Source organism: Terrapene carolina, unplaced genomic scaffold, assembly GCF_002925995.2.
Source record: "Terrapene carolina triunguis isolate 2854851 unplaced genomic scaffold, T_m_triunguis-2.0 Scaffold374, whole genome shotgun sequence".
Taxonomy (NCBI): Eukaryota; Metazoa; Chordata; order Testudines; family Emydidae; genus Terrapene; species Terrapene triunguis.
In genome coordinates, this window is record NW_020664725.1 from 17,196,325 (window position 1) to 17,217,493 (window position 21,169).

At 52.6% G+C, this 21,169-nt stretch overlaps 1 protein-coding gene across 1 annotated transcript in view; it reads right to left on the minus strand.

The window, feature by feature from the left end:
- Positions 1–21,169, minus strand: part of DSCAML1 (DS cell adhesion molecule like 1) — a 302,769-nt gene that overhangs the window by 103,161 nt on the left and 178,439 nt on the right. The window contains exons 9-11 of the mRNA XM_029912905.1: positions 12,711–12,989; positions 12,244–12,363; positions 10,923–11,099 (exon numbers count right to left, since the gene is read on the minus strand). Coding sequence (XP_029768765.1) covers positions 10,923–11,099; positions 12,244–12,363; positions 12,711–12,989 — 576 coding nt within the window. The remainder of the gene's footprint in view (positions 1–10,922; positions 11,100–12,243; positions 12,364–12,710; positions 12,990–21,169) is intronic.

Consider the following 21,169-nt stretch of genomic DNA (forward strand, 5'->3'; position numbering starts at 1 on the left):
CTTTCCAGGAGGACGAGCCCCCCAGGGAGGGAGAAAGACAATCTAACCAATGAAGTGCTGCACGGTTCCCGGGGGACGGGGAGTGGGGCAGAGAGCGAGCTGAGGGGAGAAAATCAATTTCAGAAACTAGACAGTTGTCAAGACACGGTGTCACCTGTTCCGGCCTGGGAAATGGCTCCACGGAGGCTCCCGCCACTGAGTGGGGCTTGGCCGCCTGGCAGATGCTTACATTTTAATTCAACAGTAATGGAAATGCAGCCACCAGCAGAACAGCTCAAACTCCTGCTCAGGGAGGACACGGGAGACTGGAGCATGGGAGGTGATGGGGGAGTCAGGACTCCTGGGTTCTATTCCCACCTCTGGGAGGGAGAGTGCGTGTAGGGATGAGAGCAGGGGTGCAGAGAGCCAGGATGCCTAGGTTCTATTCCTAGCTCTAGGACAGACTATCGGCTACTGGTCAGAGAAATAGAAAGGGAGAGTCCGGTCTCTGCCCCCGACTTGCTGCGAGACTCTGCGAGATTCAGTGGACTCTTTATACTCACTTTATGGACAGGGAAACTGACATTTATCCCATTCCCAGGGGAGTAGTGAGGCTTAGTTAACTGACGCTTGCCAAGTGCCCTGAGTTCCTGGCCTGGGTGGATGGGCCATGGAAGGACAAAGTATTGTTAGAGGACACTTCGCTCACCCAGTGTCTGACCCTCTCGATTCACCCCTCCTGAACAGACTCCAGCCAAGGAGTCACAGCCTCGCTCACTGTGTGGCCCGTGGCCCTGTGGCTCGCTGAGGTAGCAGCCCATGTTCAGACTGTTTACACAAGATACAGTGCTAGACTGAAGCCCCTGATTACCCACAGAACCAAACCAGCAGGCCAGGGCAAGCTTCCCCCAGGCCACACTCTTCCGAGAGGCCGGCTCAGGGGGCCAGAGGGGAGAGGTCAGACCCCATGACCCCCTCCATCCATCAGCCTTGCCCCGGAGGCGCCAGCTAGAGAACAAGGGGCGATGTGTCTCTCCTGCCTGCCGGGAACCAGACTGACACCCCACGAACTCGAGACAGATGGCAAGGGATGACGCTGCAGCACAGCCAATCCCATGCTTCCACCAGTCATGAGCCAGGCCCCAATAGCATGAGACTGGCTTAAAAATAGTGAGATTAAAAATATAATAAATGGTGGGGTTTCTTTGCCTTCTGGTGTCTGAGTCTCTAGGATGCATTTGGGTCACATTTTCAGGCTATTTGCTACAACGAGGAAGGCTAGAAATTGACTTTTTATTTTAAAGGAAAGTGGAAATTCTCCTCTCATCACAGGACTCCAGGAGCTGGGGCTTTAGGAAAACACTGACTACTGCAGGACTCGTGATAAAGATGCGAGAATTGGTGATACAATAAAAGTGACACCTCCTCCCCCACCACATACCCTAGAATTTCCCTTATTTCATTCCAAGTTCAAACCCTGCAGGGCACCTGTTCTGGATGCTCACTGAGCTGGAGCCAGGTGGGAAACTGGCTTATGTCAGACACTGGAGCAGGACCAAACGCTGCCACTCAAGCTAATTAAATCATCGCATCTGTGCAAGGTTTGCTGCACCGCGGTTTCAGGAATTCCCCTGGCAGGGGCGCAGCCGGGGAAGGGGAAGAAGGGTTCTGACACGGCTTGTGGCTGTTACTGCCTCTCAGCCCTCGCTGGGGATGGCTGGGAAGCTCCTGATGGAGGAAACCCTGGAAGCATCCACCTCCTTATGGAAGCTGGATACCGCGGCACGGAGGCTCGTCACTGGACACATGGGGGCTCGTTACGGCCTAGAGGACAGTGCCCTGGGCATGCGCGGCGGCGGTAGGGGCGTGTGGGACGGGTGTGCCCAGGGGAACAGCTCCAGGCTGGACTCACATTTCCAGTGTTAAGGGACGACATGCTGACTAATCATATTCCATGTGTCTATAGGCGCTTCCAGCCAAGAATCTCACAGCAAGTCAGTCACTTTTCCCTGGTTACGGGTCCTACAGGGACCCAGCATGCAGCTGGGGACACGGCGGTACAGAGGTGATGTGGTGCCCAAGGTCACATGATGAGGCATGGCTGGGACTGGAACCCAGGAGTCCTGACTGCCAGCTCCTGGCTCTGATGGCAAGGCCACACTCTGGGGGAACCAGGGGAGCACGAAGCATCATTCAGATCTCCCACCCTGCCGTGGCTTCCCTAACCTCCCCTTGCAACACGAACTGGGGGCATGGGGCATCAGTGCCTGGGCTCAGGCTGCGCAGGGTTGTTCTTTACAGCACGACTCTACCAGTCTCAGAAGGAAAAGTTCAGACAAGCAGCACCCCTTCCCCTCTGCGGGTGGAACGTTAATAACCCTTCTCGTGCAAGGTCCCTTGCCCTGGTCTCTCTCTGTTAATAATTTCCTCTTTCTCTGCCTACATGGTTTTGACAAGCGGCTGAGATTCCAGCTGAGCGTCCACCGCGGCATGGGCTGCGCTGAGGTCCCTGGGGGGAGAGGAGCTGCAAAGACGGTGAGGAGAGAGGCCCGAGAATCCACTCCACTGGCCTGATTCACCTGCAAGGCTCTTTTCCTGAGGCGCCACGCAGACTCCGTGGGCAGATGTTTCCTACCGCACCAGCTCTCTCCTTCAGAGCGGTGTGCTGCCCAGCCCAGGTTGTGCAGTGCTGCCCCCATCTGGTCGGAGCGGCCCGGGGTTCGCTCCGCTCCCAGATCGCAGGCTCTAAGGAACCCACAGGCTCAAAGCAAAATCAGCACTTCTCATGCGTTCGACTGGAGACAGGAAGAGAACTCCCCCTTGTCTGCGGTACATCTGCACCGCAATCAGACACCCACGGCTGCCCATGCCCGCTGACTGGCCTCACGGAGCTTGGGCTGCTGGAGACGTTCGGGCTCAGCCTAGAGCCCAGTGCAAGGACCCTATGAAGTGGGAGGGTCCCAGAGCTCACGTCTACACGGCGCTGCAACAGCCCGCCCGAGTCAGCGGCATGGGGCCAGCTGCGAGTGTCTGACTGCAGTGCAGACACATCCAGCTCCAGCCCCACCCCAGACCTGCATGTTGTGGCTCTGGCCCCATCGTTACATGAGCCCCCATTGTGGATTCTGGGCTGCTTGCACCAGGTTGTATTTCAGCTTGTGCGCAGGGCAGTTGGTGAAGGATTGAGGCGTGACAGAGAGTAGGGAAAGCACAGAAAGGCCATAGGCACGGTGAGGCCGGCACGGCCCCGCACCGCTGGGGTGGGCTGAGTGTAACCCAGCAGCCAGCCGAGCCAGCTGAGGACCCCTGGCCCCTTATGACTTTCCGGTGACGTACTGCCCTGTAGTCGTGTCAGGGCATCGAGAGGTGTCTGCACAAAGGTCTCAAATCCTCTCCAGCTTTCCCAGCAAAGCCCCAGACTCACCCTGCCAACAGCCAGCCCGGCAGCAGCCACAGAGGGGCCGGAGACAGGTGAGCAGGAGGACAGCATCCAAAACTAACCGCCCACGTGGGAGTCAGATGCCGTCCCTTGATACAAACGGTAGGCTGGACAGACAGATGGACAAGCCAGGGATCTAGCAGGGTGGCCCTGCCCCAGTAGGAAGATCTGCGGCCCGATATACAATGCTGCAGTACTCAAGGCGCTACCAAAGCGTCATGCCAGGAAAGAGCTCTTCCTTGTGGGGGAGGTGCCGGCACAGAAGAGTTTCTACCTTTATGTCTCCATTTGTCAGAGCTGCGAGTGCTCAGCACCATTGAACAATCAGCCCCCAAGTCTGTGCCCTGTTTCTGACCCCGTTGGCTTCCTAGCACGGCCCACGGCAGGGTCAGGAGTTCAGCTGATATGCTGGAACATGCCTTGTAGGGTGGTTGTTTTTTTAAGGTTTCCTTTGGGAACCATTTTTCTGTCCGTTACTAAAATCCCCCCCTCCCCATGTCCTCATCTCCTCCCTCCAAACCACAAGCCAGAACAGCCCCCTCCTCCCCAAACAGCATTTCCTTTTCTTGTTTTTCCCTTGTGTATCCCTGTTTCTTGTTAACAAGACACAGACAAGAGGCTGATCCCATTTGGTGGGCAGAGATAAGATTGCTACAAAGGGAATTGTCAATGCGCTGTGCGTTCTGCCACCCTGAGCCCGGGCCGGGGGTAAGGAAAGCAGCGCCACGCTGGAGTGACAATCGAATGCAAACCACAACAAAGAATGATGCTTTTTTTAAGAGCTGGCTCTGTGATGTTAATTTGATTGCACCCATTTCAGCTCCTTGTCTACACTGATTAGCTGAGTTTCACCTGAAGCATGAGATTAATTCAAATTGCATGGAAGCAATCAGTTATGCTCTTGGAGTACTGACAGCGAACCTCCAAATACATCCCAGCGTGGTGCCTCTGCTGGGCCTGCTGGCAGGGAGCACGCATGTGCCAGAGCGGGGGCACACGCATGTGCACGCCGGCTCCCAACTCCCGCTTAGGGCCTCGGCCAGGCCAGGTGCTGAGCGCCCTCCAGCACCCGGAGACTTTCAAAGGGAGCTGAGGGTGCTCAGCGTCTCGAACGAGGAGCTCCGCTCCCAGCAAGATCCACACCTAGAGCTTCCACTGTGCCCCCCGGCCCCAGCGAGAAGGGGTTTCTAAGTGACTGTATAAAGGGTGAGTCTCCCTTTTGCTGCACACTTTCAATCCTGCCCTAGCTCACTACATGGCCTCGGCCTAGGCCCGACGGAAGGTCTGTGAACCACTACACCGCCTGGGACAGACTGGTTGCCTGGCAGCCACGCGCTGGCCAGGAGAGGCTCAGGCACCCAAATAACTGGAGTGCAGTGCATCGACACAGCTCACGTCAGAATTGTGCCCAGCTACAGCTTTTAACGGTCGCTCTCCTGAGCACTACCTTTAAAGGGACAAAACATACGGCAAAATTCCCATGCTGGGAATTGGTTAATAGAGACGAAAGCAGCTGTTTGGATAGTTAACTTCCCCCGCAGCGTTTGCAAGCTGCAGTTGCCACACCATTGCTCACACGGAGTAGTATTGTCCTCCATAAGTAGCCCCATCGCCTTCGGCCTTCCTCACAGCGGGCAGGACGACTCAGAGTCAGGACATCGTAATCTGTCCTCAAGCACTGCACGAAGGCCAGGGAGAAAACTGACAGATTTCTGCTCGCTGTCCAGCTAAGACAGAGTGCAGAAACCTAGAAAAGAGCATTACAGGTAAAACACGAATCTGATTCTTAAAACTCCTGGAATTTTACACAAGGAAGGGGTTTTTTGTTTGTTTTGAATCGTTATTTTAAACTTGACAGCATCACCTTACATTTGCCTCCAACGCACACAGAGCAAAAATGCTCTTTAGAAAACCCTGCACATAAATTCACTATGTTATCATCACACACTTACAGCCTAGAGACTAGCCAAGCGTGGGCCCCATTGTGCCGGGGCTGTACAGACACTCCCTGGCCTAAAGAGCTACACAGATAGGAGGGTGCTGCTCCCCCCGAGTGCGAGGCTGGCCTATGCGCTAACAGTCTAGGCTTTGATGAAGCAGTCAATAAAATGATGCTTTTATCTTACGAAGTCTGAAAATCCATAGTCCAAAAAGAAGCACGATGGTATCAAAACTTCCGTTCCCACCCTCTTGTCATCTCTCCTGCCCCCACTCATTCTGCGGCGGCATGTCAGAGACATTGGGGAACACGGACAGTTAGACGGAGGCCCAATGAGACCCCTGCCCTGTGGGCTTTTTAAGCACTTCTGATCTCATGCTCCGCAGGCTCAGTCGAAGAGGGAAGCTGTTTCAGATGCTTTTCCACTTCTCTGTAAATGCTGTAGACATACTGATTGCTGGCCTATTATCCAGACACTTGATCATCTCTCCAAAGGAAAGGTGATGGCCCTCTGCAATCTTCAATATTGTACTCGTGTCATTGTCAAACCAGCTGACAGCGAACGGGGTTGGGGGAGGGAGGAGAGGTAGGCAAAGGCGGAGGAAGCAGCTACTGCCTGAAAATGAGCTCAAGCCACTGGAGGGGGGACTAGGGCAGGGTCTGACAGCCACCGAGGGCTGCACCCCCTCTCCAAAATGTGTCTTGCAAACAGCAACCCGAGCTGTCCCGCGGCGCTGTTGGTTTTTACTTCTGCTGCCGTGTTTTCGGCACACATAAAGCGTGTCCCTTTAAGTCTCTGCACCTTTTATTTCAGATTAGCAGGAACACGAATGAACAGATGCAGCATCTCCCCAAGAGAGCACAGTGTGTGACTTGCTCTGCTGCAGCAGCCATCTTGAAGCAGAAATCTGTATCCGAAAATGGAGGCCCTCCAAGCTGATGGGCCGGCAAGGTCCTCAGGAAGGTAATGGGACAGCTGCCTTCACAGTTTCACTGCAGCACACTCCGCGAGAGAGCTGCAAGGCATGGCCCATACAGAACGACAGACACAGCTCTCTCAACCTGCTCCTCCGCTCCCCTCAACTTACCGATACGAGCTGCATTAACCTGGCTAGCAGCCGTGCTGCCGCAGAGACAGGACTATCAGAGATCACTCCTGGGCTGGCAAGGAGAGAATGCACCTGGCCTTTGCACTGCAGACACAGAAACAAGGGTACAGGGGCAGCCTCAAATCACCCCCAGGGGAGATGCCCCATCTCTTAAGCGCAGCACGTACACACCGGACCGGATGTTCAGTGGATGCAAACTGGCATCGCTCCATCACAGCAACATGCACCGAATTTCCACCCAATGAGGATCAGGCCCCCTCTCTCTCGACACCCAGCATGGTGCAGAATTGTGCTCCTGCTCCTTTGATCCCCTCCCTGGCACTCTGCTCTCTGAACCATCCCCCAGGCTTACTTCTCACACTCCAAACACCTGAGCAACGGTTAACACCTGCCTTTCCCCCTTTGGTAAACTCAGCCTGCTACCAAAAAACACTTCCCCTAAAACGTGAAACTTTCTTGCCAAACTTACACTGGCCCAGGACAGGTGCTATCCGGAGCAGGCTCAATGACTGGGTTAAGGGCACAGGGAATAAAATAGATCAATACTGAATTTGCATTTCCAGAGGGAAAACCCCAAGTTTTAAGAGCCTCTCATGTCTCAATCGACCCAAGAGAGACTCACCGACTCTCATGTTCTGAACAGAACAGCATCCCCCTCCTCCCCTCCCCAGTGTCTCTGTGGGAAGAACCATACCAACATTAACAACAATTACTTGGGATGCTTACACAAAAGCTTCTACAAACCCCAAGGCACTTTACTAACCATAAATTGTGCCAAACCATCTCTGTGATGCCTGTAGCATTATCCCCATCTAACAGGTGGGGAAACAGAGACTGGCCCAGGATCATAGAGCAAGCCAGCGGCTGAGCTGAGACAAGCACCCAAGAGTCCGGACCACTAGACAATACTCCTTCGTGAGCGCACATACGTTCTGTCCCGCAGTCTGGGAGCCGTCGCGCAGCCCGGTACTACCTTCTGCCCACTGGCAGGCTCTCACAGCTTCCACCCAGTGTTTGTTAAAGGCAGGAAAGAAGGGTTGAGAAAAGGCAACCCAAGGGGTTAAACTTCCAAGGAGGACAGAACCAGAGCCATTTTCTTCACTTGCCAACTGACAAAAGCAGCAGCTCAATCTTTATGGGGCTGGTGAGTTCGCAGGGCTCCAAGCCACACCCATAAATCCCTACATGGAACACTCTCTCTCCATTCTGGGGATCTGCACAGTGCCCATCACTGCAGTATCTGGGCACGTAGCACATAGACACAGAACCTTCTCCACATATAAGAAGCCTCTGGACCCTTCTCAGCAACGTGGCTTTAAAAGGCCAGTCCCCATCTCTCTTCCGCACACAAGCACATTTTGTTTGGACTCTGATTAACTTTCATTTGACTCCATCCACAGCGACCTGCCTTTAAATGAAAGCTCGCACTGATCTCACTTTAATTGGCCTGACATTTTGCTAAACAAAATAAAAAAAAAATGAAACAAAACAAAGAACCCTTATAACGTTTAATTGGCTGTGGCGCTTTGTCTACCTAGTCAGTCGAGCCTTTTCAAAGCCTGCCGAGGTCTCCGAGAAATGTAAGAGCACATGCATAATAAGGTTATGTGCTATTCAAGTCAGCAAGCAACCTGTCCTGGGATGCAATTACACAAGGTAGTGGGGACGAGGCGACAGTTCAGACTCTGGATAGTTCTGCACATTCACTCTGGATTAATCGCCTGCGCTTTGTACCTGCATTTTATTGAAGTATTTTGTTTGAAGTTGCTCTTTTCAATTAATCAATCCACAGGAGAAATTAACACATGTGAGGGAAGGGAGGAAAAGACCTTGGTGAAGGGGCTACCAGAGCCAGTCTGTTCATTTCATTTTTTCGACCAATTTTGAATGTCTGAGTCCTGCCTGGGAACTGATAAGCGCCGGGTGCAGGGATTCAGGAATGTCAAGCTAGGGAGGCCAGCCCCAGCTGGAGTTGGGGCGGCCGCATGGCCCAGGCTAGGGCAGACTCAATCATGTGTATTTTGTAATGAAAACATTTGTGCATGCAAATACAAATAGGAGACCCTGGGTGCGGTAAGCACCATTTAAAGCTAGTGGAAATAATCCCCCAATTCCTACCAAACCTGAGCACAGCCAGATTCAACATGCTGGCAGACAGCCTCAAGACGTGGGACAGGCTGGGCCTGGACCAGTCAGTGGGTCTAAAACCTCTGTCCAACCCCTGCCAGTCCCCAAATATGCCACCATAAGGGTCTGATCCTATGAGCCCTTATGCACAGGAGTAACTTTATTCATGTGAGTAGTGCCATTGAAGTAAATTAGACAGGCATAGATTTACTCACATGTATTTTCTGGATTGAGGCTTTATAACCAACTGGCTGGGGGGAAGATGTATCTTAAATAATAAAAATCATGAAGGGACAGATCCTGAAGTCCTCACTCAGGCAAAGCTCTGATTGACTCCATGAAGAGTTGTGTACGTGCAAGGACTAAGGGGAAAGCGTGGGCCATTAATGGCTAGCCTGTCCAGACTGCCTTTCTCCCCGTGGATCTCAAAGCACTTTACTTGTGCTCATTAGCTTACCAAAGCCGTGCAGGGCTCAGCACTGGAACGGAACAGGACAGCTGTTTAGCCACACACAGCAGCGCTACGCTCTTTAAAGGCAGGAAGTACCAACCTGTGAAATTCGGTGAATAAATAGCTCAAAAGGCTCGCTGCAGCCCTGAGTGATATTGTTTCACAGCCTGGTAATAAAGCCCTGAACATCTGACGATCTGTAACGGAGCCGTGACACGATCTTAACTCGAGTGACATGAGTGAACCACTGCAGTAATGGGCACAGTTGGGATATTCTTCTGCTTCTTTCAGATTTAAGCTCTTGCAACAACAAAACTAAACCAAAAGGAGCTGGAGATTATCTATTGCACTGACAGCAGCGAGCGAGGAATCCAATACCGCGTGCAGGGCGAACAAGGTGTCTAACAACACTGCCAGGCCCATGCGCAGGGAGTTAGCAAAGCTATTTCCCTGCCTCCTTTCCCCTCGGATGATGTAGATTGATTGCCTGGTTTTATTAAGGACAAAGTGTTTTTTGATAGTGTAAGGGAAGCAGCTCCCCGGGGATAGGAATCAATCCCTCTTTCAGCTCCCTCTGCATTGATTGCCAGGAATTCGAGTGCTGGTCTGCCGAGGCGGGAAGGACTTTGCGTGCGATAAAGAATCTCCAAATATAAAAGGAGGGAGGGAGCTATCAGATGACACTGCCCCGAGCTGGCGGAGACACACCGCTCCAGCGAGGAGAGCTTGGCCCGCAGCCAGCACACATGGACTGAGCCGCGCAGCGATCCCCTGCACCAGGTAGCAACACATAGGATTGAAAATGACCAGGTGTCGTCTTTAGTGCCCAGGAGTTTTGGAACTTTACCCTCCACCCGGCCCCCGGGGATTCGATTTAAGACCTAGCTGGGGCATGAGGCAGTGGGGGAGAGTCACAGGCCCAGAGACGCAGGGGACATAAACCCACCTAGACGCTGCATTTCTCACTCCCCTCTGCTTGCCAACCCCCCCAGCACACTAGGTGCTGTACAGACAGGAGACAAGGCACCCCCTGAAATCTAAGAAAATTTGACCCCCAAAACCAGACGTTGAGATGCAATCCTGGCAGCCTGTAAAGGGCCCCACTCACCCCTGTAGAACCCCACTGATCCCCTCACCAAGGGCAACTGTCCCAATGAATAAAAACACTCTGCAGCATAATCACTCCCACAATGGCCCCAGGATCTCTCTGTACCAGCCATTCAGCTCTCTGGGTGCCCCTGCTGGTGGGGGGAAGGTCCCCCTAGGGAGAGCTGATCAACAACATTTGAAATTTGGATGACATTCTTTGTCAAAATTTCCAACGGGAAAAATTTTCTATGAAAATCAAATAACCTGACAGACAACCTCCAAGGCCCGTGTTCGTGCAACGTCCTGCTGCGAAGCAGCAGGGACCACCTCCACTGTTACGTAGTCTGTGCATTCCACGGAGACCCTCGAGCCGGTTTCCCCAGCTCCCTAGGTTTTACCACACACACGTCTCCAATGCCTGGAGTCTCTCTTCTCTCTCTGGTGTTTCTAGGGACTCTGCATTCCAATTTCCTGAGCTCACTGGAACGCCGGCTTTCCTGGCATCCCGGCCGCACCCTGACGCCCAGCACACAATGTGGCTCCTCAAGTAACTGACCACCTCTCTTCCCCACTGTGCTACTGTCCTTTCCCCACATTTGCTCTCTCCCTCCAAACGTTGCAGGCCACAAAGATTAGGGGGCACGTCAAACACTGCGTCTGTTCCCTGCTTCCCCTCATCTTTCCTCCCTGCATTCAATTTGAGGGGGGGACTTCTCCCCTCTGCCCCCTGGCTGGTTCGCCCCTGCTCTCCCCACCTCGGCCGCGCTGTGAAATGGCTGAGTTACTTACTCTTGACGGTGAGGAACATGGACTTGCTGATGTCCGTCCCCACGCCATTGCTGGCCTGGCAAAGGTAATAGCCGATGTCCTCCTCCAGCACGTGGCGAATGAGCAGTGAGCTGTTGGGAAGGATTTGAATGCGGCCCGTGAGGGGCACAGGATGGTACTGCTGGGGGTTCCCGCTTCCTAGGAGGAGACACAAAGAAACAATCCTCAGAGGACACAGCTAAGGCAGAGAAGGTTTAGGGGCACCTGAGACTGGTATTGTCGGTTGCTTTGAAATGCCCCCCAGATTTCTAACGCGTCCCCCTCAGCCTTCCCTGACATCCCTCTACCCAGAGGCATTCAAGAGAAGACAGCTGCTATTGCTGGGAGAGTCCCATAGAGAGCATGAGCTCCCGGCTGGGTCTGCACGCTCGGCTGCCTGCCGCGCGCAGGCTCAGAACCCGGCTCGCACCACCGTCCACGATGGCGGGCGGATAAAAGACGTAGGCCACCAGCAAAAGTGGCACCAGACTGGCTTCACCGCCCTCCACAGCACAGAAGAAGGGGGAAATAGCCATGCCTGCTGGGGAGAGGGAGAGATTGAAATGTGTCAAGCTTCACAATGGCACCCCCAGAACGGCATCCAAGCGCCAGCAGCAGCTGCGGTAGAAGAGTGAACTTCCAGGCCGGACAGGCTGAAAAGCCCCAGGACAGAGATGCGAGGAAAGTCTGGTTACAAGACGCTGACCTGCGCTGGGATTTTACAAACCATCAGCGCTCTCTCCCATGAGCCCTTGCGGATGGGCCCCGAGGGCTTAGCGCTATCGGCACCATGCTGTGCCAGGGTGCGTGTGGCAGGGAGGGGCTGCAGCCCATAGGGGCCAGTGGAGAAAAGGTTTGCTATTCCCTTTCTAAAATGCCTGGTCAGTCTCCTCAGCTCTCCTCTGGAACGGGCTCAGAGGCTGGTGCAAGGAGGAATACACATATGCAGGCTCCATGCACAGCCATGTGTGGCACGCTTACAAGTTGGCCCCTTCACACGATGGGCTCTTGCACTAGCGGTGCGGGTGGGATCCTAGTGAGCTATAATCCCAGTTGAGCCATATCACATGCTGTCTAGCACCCCCTTGCTAAGGCAACTACCGGATAGTGACTAGTCTTGAGGAGAGCCCCTGTAAGGGCTGTCATGGGATAGGAAACCCCCACAGAGAGGAGAGGCCACAGCTGTCGCCATGTGGCTTTTCACTGCTCAAGTGTCCCCTTCGCCCAGGCAGAGCAGCAGCCGCGAACGGGCCCTTCCCCCAGCCAGGCGTCACACGCGTGAGAGACCATAGCTCACACCTACCTTTTGCATGCTTCCACATGACCTTGGGAGGGGGATACCCATCCACAGAGCAGTTCAACACCCCTGCTTTGCCATAGATGCCGTCCTGGTTGTTGGGCTGGACCACGAAACGAGGCGGCACTGGGGAAAGTGAAAGAACAGCATGATCACCATGGCTCTCCGCGGGCTCATCTCGCTGATTCAGCAGCACACGCCTCCTACCCATACCGCTGCAGTCTCACCGGTGCTGTCTCTGTCCCGCTGCCTCCTTTCAAACCCCACCTGCAGCGCTCTTTTCTCTCCCATCTATGCCTCTGAATGTCTCTCTCCTCCTGCCATCCTCTACCTCCGTCTCACTCACCCCCAAAGAGGGCACAGGCTGCTTTGGTTTGCAACTGCCCCGCCCGGGAACAAGGCCCTAACAACAGATGATGCTCAGAGGACAGAACTACAAGCGTGCACAGCCACGCCAAGCCCCAAGCTCTCACCTCGCACGATCAGCTGCCGCTCACGGCTGACGGTGGCGGCGGCGTTGCTGGCGATGCACGTGTAGTTGCCGTTGTGCTTGAGGGAGACGCTGGAGATCTGCAGGGAGCTCATGAACTCTTTGCTCTCAATAGTGACCCCCGAGCCAGAGATGATCACCTGCCCATCCTTCCGCCAGGTGATGCGGATGGGCATATCCCCCGAGGAGACCACGCAGGGGATGTAGAGGAGCTGGCCGATGGAGGCCGGTGGGAACTCGAAGGGCTGGATCAGGGGAGGGACTGGCAAGGCAAGGAGCAAAACAATGAGGAGCCTGGTTTGGAAGAAGGACCCAGAATCATTTTAAAATTCATCCTGAAAGTCACTGGGGCAAATTCAGCCCTGTGGGGAGTAGACCCAACTCCAACAGCGTCCAAGGAGCTGCTGCGCCCACTCGCACTGTGGGGAACCGAACCCAGCACCTTCCTTGTGGCCACACAATGTGCCCCGTGAGCCCCACTCACGGTGGGTGTATCGGTTCCATTTTGCTGACCCACCATGTCATGCCAGGGCAATTTAACATGCCTTTAAGGGGCCCACCTGGCCACAAGTTGAGGGGCTCTGTGCCATGAGTAATGTTATGTCTCATGGCGACATCTGTGACAAATCTATCATCACATCAGCCAAGATGGCCCTCATTGCTGGAAACAAGGAGGTTTTTATTCCAACAGTTCGCACTCTCAGCAGAGGGTGAAAGATGTCTATGAGTAGGGAACTAAGGGACACTTCATCCATCTCAAAGAACCACAGTCTACGTTAGATACAGACAAATCCCGAGGGATCAGACCCACCAGGCACCCACATGGGAAGGTCTGCACTGAACCCCTCTGCGAGTGCTGGCTGAAATTCCTCCGCAGCGTTTATCTGCTGCTAGCAAAGCACTTTGATGCTTTTGTTGAAGACAAAGGCTACCAGATCAACCATTATCTTTATGAGAACTTTAGGGCTTGTCTCCACTTCAAACGCGGCGCTGCTGTAGCACCTCAGTGAAGACACTACCTACACCAAGGGAGGGGTTCTCCCCTTGGCAGAGGTAATCCACCTCCCTGTGGGGCCGGAGCTAGGTTGACAGGAAAATTCTCCTGTTGACCCAGCGCTGTCTACACTGGGGGCGAGGTCGGTTTAACTGCGTCGCTCAGAGGCGAGGATTTTTCACACCTGAGAGAGTGACGATGTAATTATACCAACATAATTTCCTAGTGTAACCCATGCCTGAGACAACGGCAGTATCTCCAGCCAACGGCAGGAGGGGAAGGCAAGGAGCAAGAGGTAGACAATTGGCTTAACAAGGCCCAGCACCTGGTAGATGCGCTCTCCTTTCAGCAGGCTCCATAATTAAATTAACCGGCTGCCAATTGTCTCCTTGGCAGAAATAAGACGCCGTTTTCTTTGAAAGCTGAAGCCCCTAACCGGGAACTGATCCACATGACACAACATGTGCACCTTCAGCTCCTTTCTTCTCTAGCTATCCAGGGCCCATCATTGCCGTGCCTGGCCCCAGTAAGGACAGGGACGGAGCTCTGAGAGGGGGTGCGGAGACAGAGGTGGGGAACCATCCATTCATGGCATAAATCATTGTTAACGTGTTCTCTAGTGAAACACTATTTTCACACACACCGTGAGTGGGAGCCTCCCGGGACGGTGGCATTGCTGGGGGCATGGATGGGGGACAGGAAGGTCTCAAGCAGAGATTGGGGAGGCAATCTGTATGTGTCACCTTCCCAGCACTAGTCCCTCCCTGCAGGCCGAAGTGGAGGGAGAGGTTGGAACAGGTGAGTGTGACAGGAAGGGGGCTGAAAGCACTGGTGTCCAAAGGTGATTCTAGCACATCCTCTGCAAGTGTGCAAGCCTGAGTGTGTCCATTGCACTCTTCCCAAGTCAGTCCAGCAGGCCCTGGCGTTATCCCCCTGCTTGGTTATGCTGAGCTTGCATTTCAACCCTTGTTCTCTTCCTCACTTTCAAGCTGCCCATCCTCCCCTCTTTGAGCCAAATCTTTAGTCACGGGAACTTTAACAGCAGAATGCCAATACTACTAAGAGCCTTTTGCTGGCATCTTCTGTTTGAGGATTAATGAAGGCTCCCACCCTCCAACGATGTAAGACAATATCACTACCCCATTGTACAGATTGGGAAGACTGAGGGCCTGGGAGGTAACCTGTCTAAGGCTACGTGCCTGTGGCTGATCTGGAAACAGAACCGAGGAAACCTGGCTCCCGCTCCCTCCCATAGCCTGACACCGCTCTTTCGTGGTGATGAACTCAAACTGGAACGGGTACAGAGAAGGGCCACTAGGATGATCCGAGGAATGGAAAACCTTTCGTATGAAAGGAGACTCGAGGAGCTCGGTTTGTTTAGCCTAACCAAAAGAAGGCTGAGGGGAGATATGATTGCTCTCTTTAAATATATCAGAGGGATAAATACCAGGGAGGGAGAGGAATTATTTCAGCTCAGTACTAATGTGGACACGAGAACGAATGGATATAAACTGGCCGTGGGGAAGTTTAGGCTTGAAATTAGACGAAGGTTTCTAACCGTCAGAGGGGTGAAATTCTGGAACAGCCTTCCGAGGGAAACGGTGGGGGCGAAAGACCTCTCTGGCTTCAAGATTAGGCTAGATAAATTTATGGAGGGAATGGTTTGATGGGATAACGTGATTTTAGTCAATTAGGCAATAACGTGCCATCGCTGGTAAAATGAGGGTCCGGCTGGAGAATCTTGCCTGTATGCTCGGGGTTCTACTGATCGCCATATTTGGGGTCGGGAAGGAATTTTCCTCCAGGGTAGATTGGCAGAGGCCCTGGAGGTTTTTCGCCTTCCTCTGCAGCATGGGGCAGGGGTCGCAAGCTGGAGGATTCTTGAAGTCTTTAAATCACGATCTGGAGACTTCAACAGCTGAGTTAAGGGAAAGTGGGTGGATCAGCTTATGTGGCCTGCATCATGCGGGAGGTCAGACTAGATGACCATAATGGTCCCTTCTGACCTTAAAGTCTATGAGTCTATGAGTCTATGAGTGGTAGGCGGGAAGGAAGCCAGAGCTAACATTATTCCACAGGCCAGTGGCTAAATGAAATGCAAGGAGGTTCTGGTTTAGCCGCTTTCTAACAACAAGAGCATCTCTCCCTTCGTGGTTCTGAGATACTGCTCCCTCACCACACCCCCATGGTGCAATGCCATGACAGCTCCTCTCCTGCCATCCTATACAGTAGTCAGTGAATTGCAGAGAACAGGAGGTAACCAGATAACTGCTACCCTGCTCGCAGCTTCCCTGAAACACAAACTGCAGCAAAGGAGCCAACAGTGCAAAGCACCAGGCTCAGTCCAAGCACTGGGATGTCCTCTTTGGTGCCCTGGGAGCAGATAAAGGGGGGAGAACCTCTTTCCAATGGGACTAGGCTGCTCCATTAGCTCAGCTGCAGAGGAATGACTCAAGAAGCTGGAGCCATGGAGCCAGCAGTGCCTGTTTTCCATAATTAATGAATAATTAATTGTGTATGCTCTGCAGTCTATTGCAGAGGGGAGGAGGGTTTGTGTATCCGTGCAATACTCTCTCCCAGCACACCCCACAGGCCTCTTTAAACACCAACAAAACAACGCAGCCCCAGCAAGAATTCAGCAGAGGAACTCCCAGGTTCTAACTCTCCTTGACACCAGCCTGCGCTTAACGGGTTTTTTATATTCTACATTAACTTCTTGATGTTGGGACAACTACGAATTCTCCTCCCTCTGGAGCTCCCGCGTGCTCAGCAAGAGCACAACGCAGCTATGGCAGCTCAGGAAAGGGATCACAAATGCACGAGCCCGTTTACTCTACAGACCTGGGTTTCAAAGCCTGGTAATCCACAAGGGGATGTGGGGGGTCTCATCCCAGACGGTGGAGCCAGCACGCCCGATTGGAATTAACTGGGCAGGGGTGTGCAGGTCAGGCCTGAAGTGACGCCGCAGGGCTGGGAGAGTCACAGAAGTGGGTGACACGGCAGTGCGGGTGAGGGAGCAGGTGCACTGGTGTTCAGGGATTCCTTCGCGGAGAAAGCTTGTGAAAGTGTAAGCCCAGTCCAGACTTGGCTCTGAGTATCGCTATTTAAAATCATGAGCACCAAATCCACACACAATTAGGTTAAAAGAAGGGTGGAGGTTTAGTCTGCTGCCTGGAATAGTGAGCACAGCTGTTAGAGCGGATCCCAGGGGAGGAGGACGCTCTGACAGTGCTGTCAGAGGAGACAAAGAGACCACTAAGGACAAGAGGTCCCAGAGACAACAGCTGATGGCTTGTGGGGTTCAGGGCTCCATGTCTCCCAGAAGCTGCAAGAACTTGGATGAGCAAGAAGGCTGGGCCACGAAAGAGACAGGGATTCTAAACGACATCGCACAAATGAAATCAGAGCGGGATTTGGGGGCTGGAATGTAAAACTGTTGGAGCCTAAAAGCGACACTCCATGGAGAGTATGAGAGGGGTAGCCGTGTTAGTCTGAATCTGTAAAAAGCAACAGAGGGTCCTGTGGCACCTTTAAGACTAACAGAAGTATTGGGAGCAAAAGCTTTCGTGGGTAAGAACCTCACTTCTTCAGATGCAAGTAATGGAAATTTCCAGAGGCAGGTGTAAATCAGTAGGGAGATAACGAGGTTAGTTCAATCAGGGAGGGTGAGATGCGAACACCAAGGGAGGAGAAACTGCTTCTGTAGTTGGATAGCCATTCACAGTCTTTGTTTAATCCTGATCGGCTGGTGTCAAATTTGCAACCAGTTCATTTGCAAATTTGACACCATCCGATCAGGATTAAACAAAGACTGTGAATGGCTATCCAACTACAGAAGCAGTTTCTCCTCCCTTGGTGTTCACACCTCAACTGCTAGCAGAGCACCTCACCCTCCCTGATTGAACTAACCTCGTTATCTCCATACTGATTTATACCTGCCTCTAGAAATTTCCATTACTTGCATCTGAAGAAGTGAGGTTCTTACCCACGAAAGCTTATGCTCCCAATACTTCTGTTAGTCTTAAAGGTGCCACAGAACCCTCTGTTGCTTTTTCCATGGAGAGTGTGGAGATCATTGCACTCCAAGAGACTACAGCCAAAACAGATTTTAATGTAACTGCTGATACAGAATGGGGAAGGACCGGGGGGTGGAGGATTTCCATCACTCCAGGTGGAAGGGCTATCTCATGCTCACCTCCTCTGGATCACAAGAAGCTGCTGACCTCAGGGGGGCACCAAGACATTGTCACTTGGGCGCACACAGCTGAGCTGAACCCACTGCTTTTCACTTTCCAATTGTTTTCTAAGGTTGTCTTGTCTCTCTGCTTTTCTAGTAGGCCCCTAATTAGCACAATACAGGGCCCATTCACCCATCCCTGGGCTGTGTGCACAGGGTCCGTCTCCTCAGCCCTTGCCCTGGGGCGAGAGGGTTACATTTGTAGTCAGGACTTTGGATAGGTGCCTCTTCGGCTCCCTCTCCACTATAGCAGGGATCAAGCCTCCCAAGCTCGGGCAGACAGACTTGCACTAGCCGGGCTCTGGTTAGCGAGCTAAAAATAGCAGTGTGGACATTCTGGCTTGAACCCCGAGTTGGACCCCGTAGGCATCAGCGCCCCAGCTCCAGCCCAAGCCCAAGTCAGAACGTCCACACTGCTATTTTTAGCGTGCTAACTGGAGCCCTGCCAGTGCAAGTCTGTCTGCCCGAGCTCGGAGGCTCATTCCCAGCTGCAGTGTAGACACATCCTTAGTTCAGCCCAGTCTAGGCAGCACCATTGACAGAACTGGGTCCCAGGGCGAGGAGACTTGGTCCCAATCCCTCAGCTTGGCCTAGAGCTCAGTACGAGGTGACACTGTAGGAACGTGGGTAACGCAGCCATCCCCAAACCATTACTGCTCCCCACTCCACTGCATGTCCCCTAGTCATACCACTACAGGGAGCAGCCAGAGAAAGCACCTCCAAGTCCTTCCTGTCCCAAGCAATTCCCCATTTACGCCGCTCCTGGGGAGACCTCTATGCTGAGCACACCCACGGCATCAGCTCAAAAGTGACTAGCCCCCGAAGAGGGAAAAGCAGCCGGAGGCTTAAAAACAGGACGAAGATGTAAAAAAAACTAGCACGAACACACTAGGCACAGGTGCAAGGGGTGCTATAAAGCTTATCATATCACTTGCTTCGGAAGACCTGCATAACTCACTTGTGGCACTTCATGCGGCCACCCGGCACTTGTGGCAATAAAAGCTTTTCAGCGTTCCATGCCATTGCATAGTCTATCTGGATATACGGTTCTATTTATTGACGCTGGTCTTTGGAGCAGCTCAGATTGTTTTCCGGGGCATTTTAAATTTTTTCCCCATGGATCTTTTATCTGATGGCCAATAAATATATAAATAAATAAACAACATCTAAATTCTGGTATAAATTCTAACCAGCCCTGCTGCAGATGAAATAAACATGTCTCCCTTCCAACCAGAATGGCCCTGTCAGCCAGACCGGAGAACATTTAAATCAGCTCAACTTTCTACAACTGTCACCAACTACTGATCAAGACAGTAAATCCAGGCTCCGAAGGGTTTGCATATCAATGGGAACCCAGAATATACGGGTCTGCAGCTCAACTTCAGCACACTTACATTCTCTGATGGCACCTTCTAGAGATTGAGAAAAGTTGAATTATGTTATGCTTTATGTGCACACACCCACATAGGCTCTCTCTTGCTCTCTCTATCTCTCTCACACACACAGAGAAATACGGATGCTCCCCGACTTACGCAAGCGTTCCGTTCCGGAACGCCTTGCGTAACTTGAATTTTGCGTAAGTCGGGAACGTATACCCGACCATTATGCAAAAAACCCCAAAAAACACTTTCTAGCTTATGGAACTTACGGAACTTTTTCCATAAGTGCGGGTTTGCGTAACCCGGGGAGCGTCGCTAAAGAAAAATTGTACTGCTAGCTAACAAAAACATAACGCTGCCCCGCGCAGCCAGAGAAGTGAGAGGGGGGCAAAGGCCTGTGGGCTAACGAAGGGCTGTCCCCTGCTGAAATGTTTTCCTAGTGCTTTGGCCAACCTAGTTCTCAAAGTGCCTCAAGTGAGGAGACTCCTGCCGCCTGCCTTTGCAGACTGAGTGGGAGGCTCCATTCCTCAATGCAGCCGCATCTCTGAGAGACACACACACAGGGCATTCTCCACTGCCGTCTCCAGGTGCTCCTTGTAAGCCCACCCCTTTCACACCGAAACACCATGCCAGCTTATGGACATTTTGTCCCGAGCTTTAGCACCTACACTAGACTATGCAGGTGTACAGGACATTGCTGAGATTGTTACCCCTGAGTGAAGCAGGAGAGATTTAGGGTTTGGTGCAAGCTCAGGATTTCACATGGTTTTCTCAGAAATCATGATGGTTTCAGTCCAAGTTTGGCTTTGTTTACTGTAAACCTGTATTAACAATCCACAAGGGTCAGCTCTCCCCACAGCAGCCCAGTGAGTTTTGTAAAGCTCAAACCAGCAATAAAATCTCAGATAAACTGTCGCATGAAGTGTAAGGTACAGAAGGGATTTGTGACAAGAAGAAGAAGAAATGCAAATGTCTTCTCCCTCTTCCCAGCTTTCCTACTACTCATTTCACACAAGCATCAAGGGCTCCCAAACATACGGACAACAGGTGTCTTATTGCCACACTCCCAAACTGTCCACCCTGAGCCTACGCCACAAGCAGCTCACCCAAGGTATCCTCACTTGGAATTCCCCTGCACCCTGCGTGACCAGCTGCCAGGATGCCTGGCAGCCCATTAACTTCAGTGCACTAGCAAGTGCTGCTGAATGCACTGTGTCCTCTTGAGAGCTCGTGTTAATCCCTTTCAGGGGTGGCGGCTTCCAAAACAAAAAAGCTCCTGCTAGCAAAGACACCCAGCGCAGTTACCAACCCTGTAGGGCTCCCGATGACAGAGAAGGCCTTTCTGCAGCTCTCTGATCCATGCCATCTACAGTACACAACTTCCTCTATGATGAAGTGGGCATTCACCCACGAAAGCTTATGCTCCAATACTTCTGTTAGTCTTAAAGGTGCCACAGGACCCTCTGTTGCTTTTTACAGATTCAGACTAACACAGCTACCCCTCTGATACTTAGCTTCCTCTATGTTCCTTTTGCAAAGCCTCGGAGGAGAGTACTAGCTAATCAAGTGGCAGAATCCATAATCAGCATGGATGCATGCTCCTGCTAACCCAATTCCTAATGAGGATATGAAGGATGGGGCATCAGAACAAAACCCACTGCAGAACTGAAGGGCATTCCAGAAATACTCGGCTCCGAGAGACGGAGAGAAAGAACTGCCCTTCTCTCTCCCCTGCCGTGGCTGTGTTTGTCGAAATGATTTACTGCACCCACCGAGCTGGCGACAGGCTGAGGAGCCCCGACAACCCTGAGGATGGAAGATACTGTAGCATC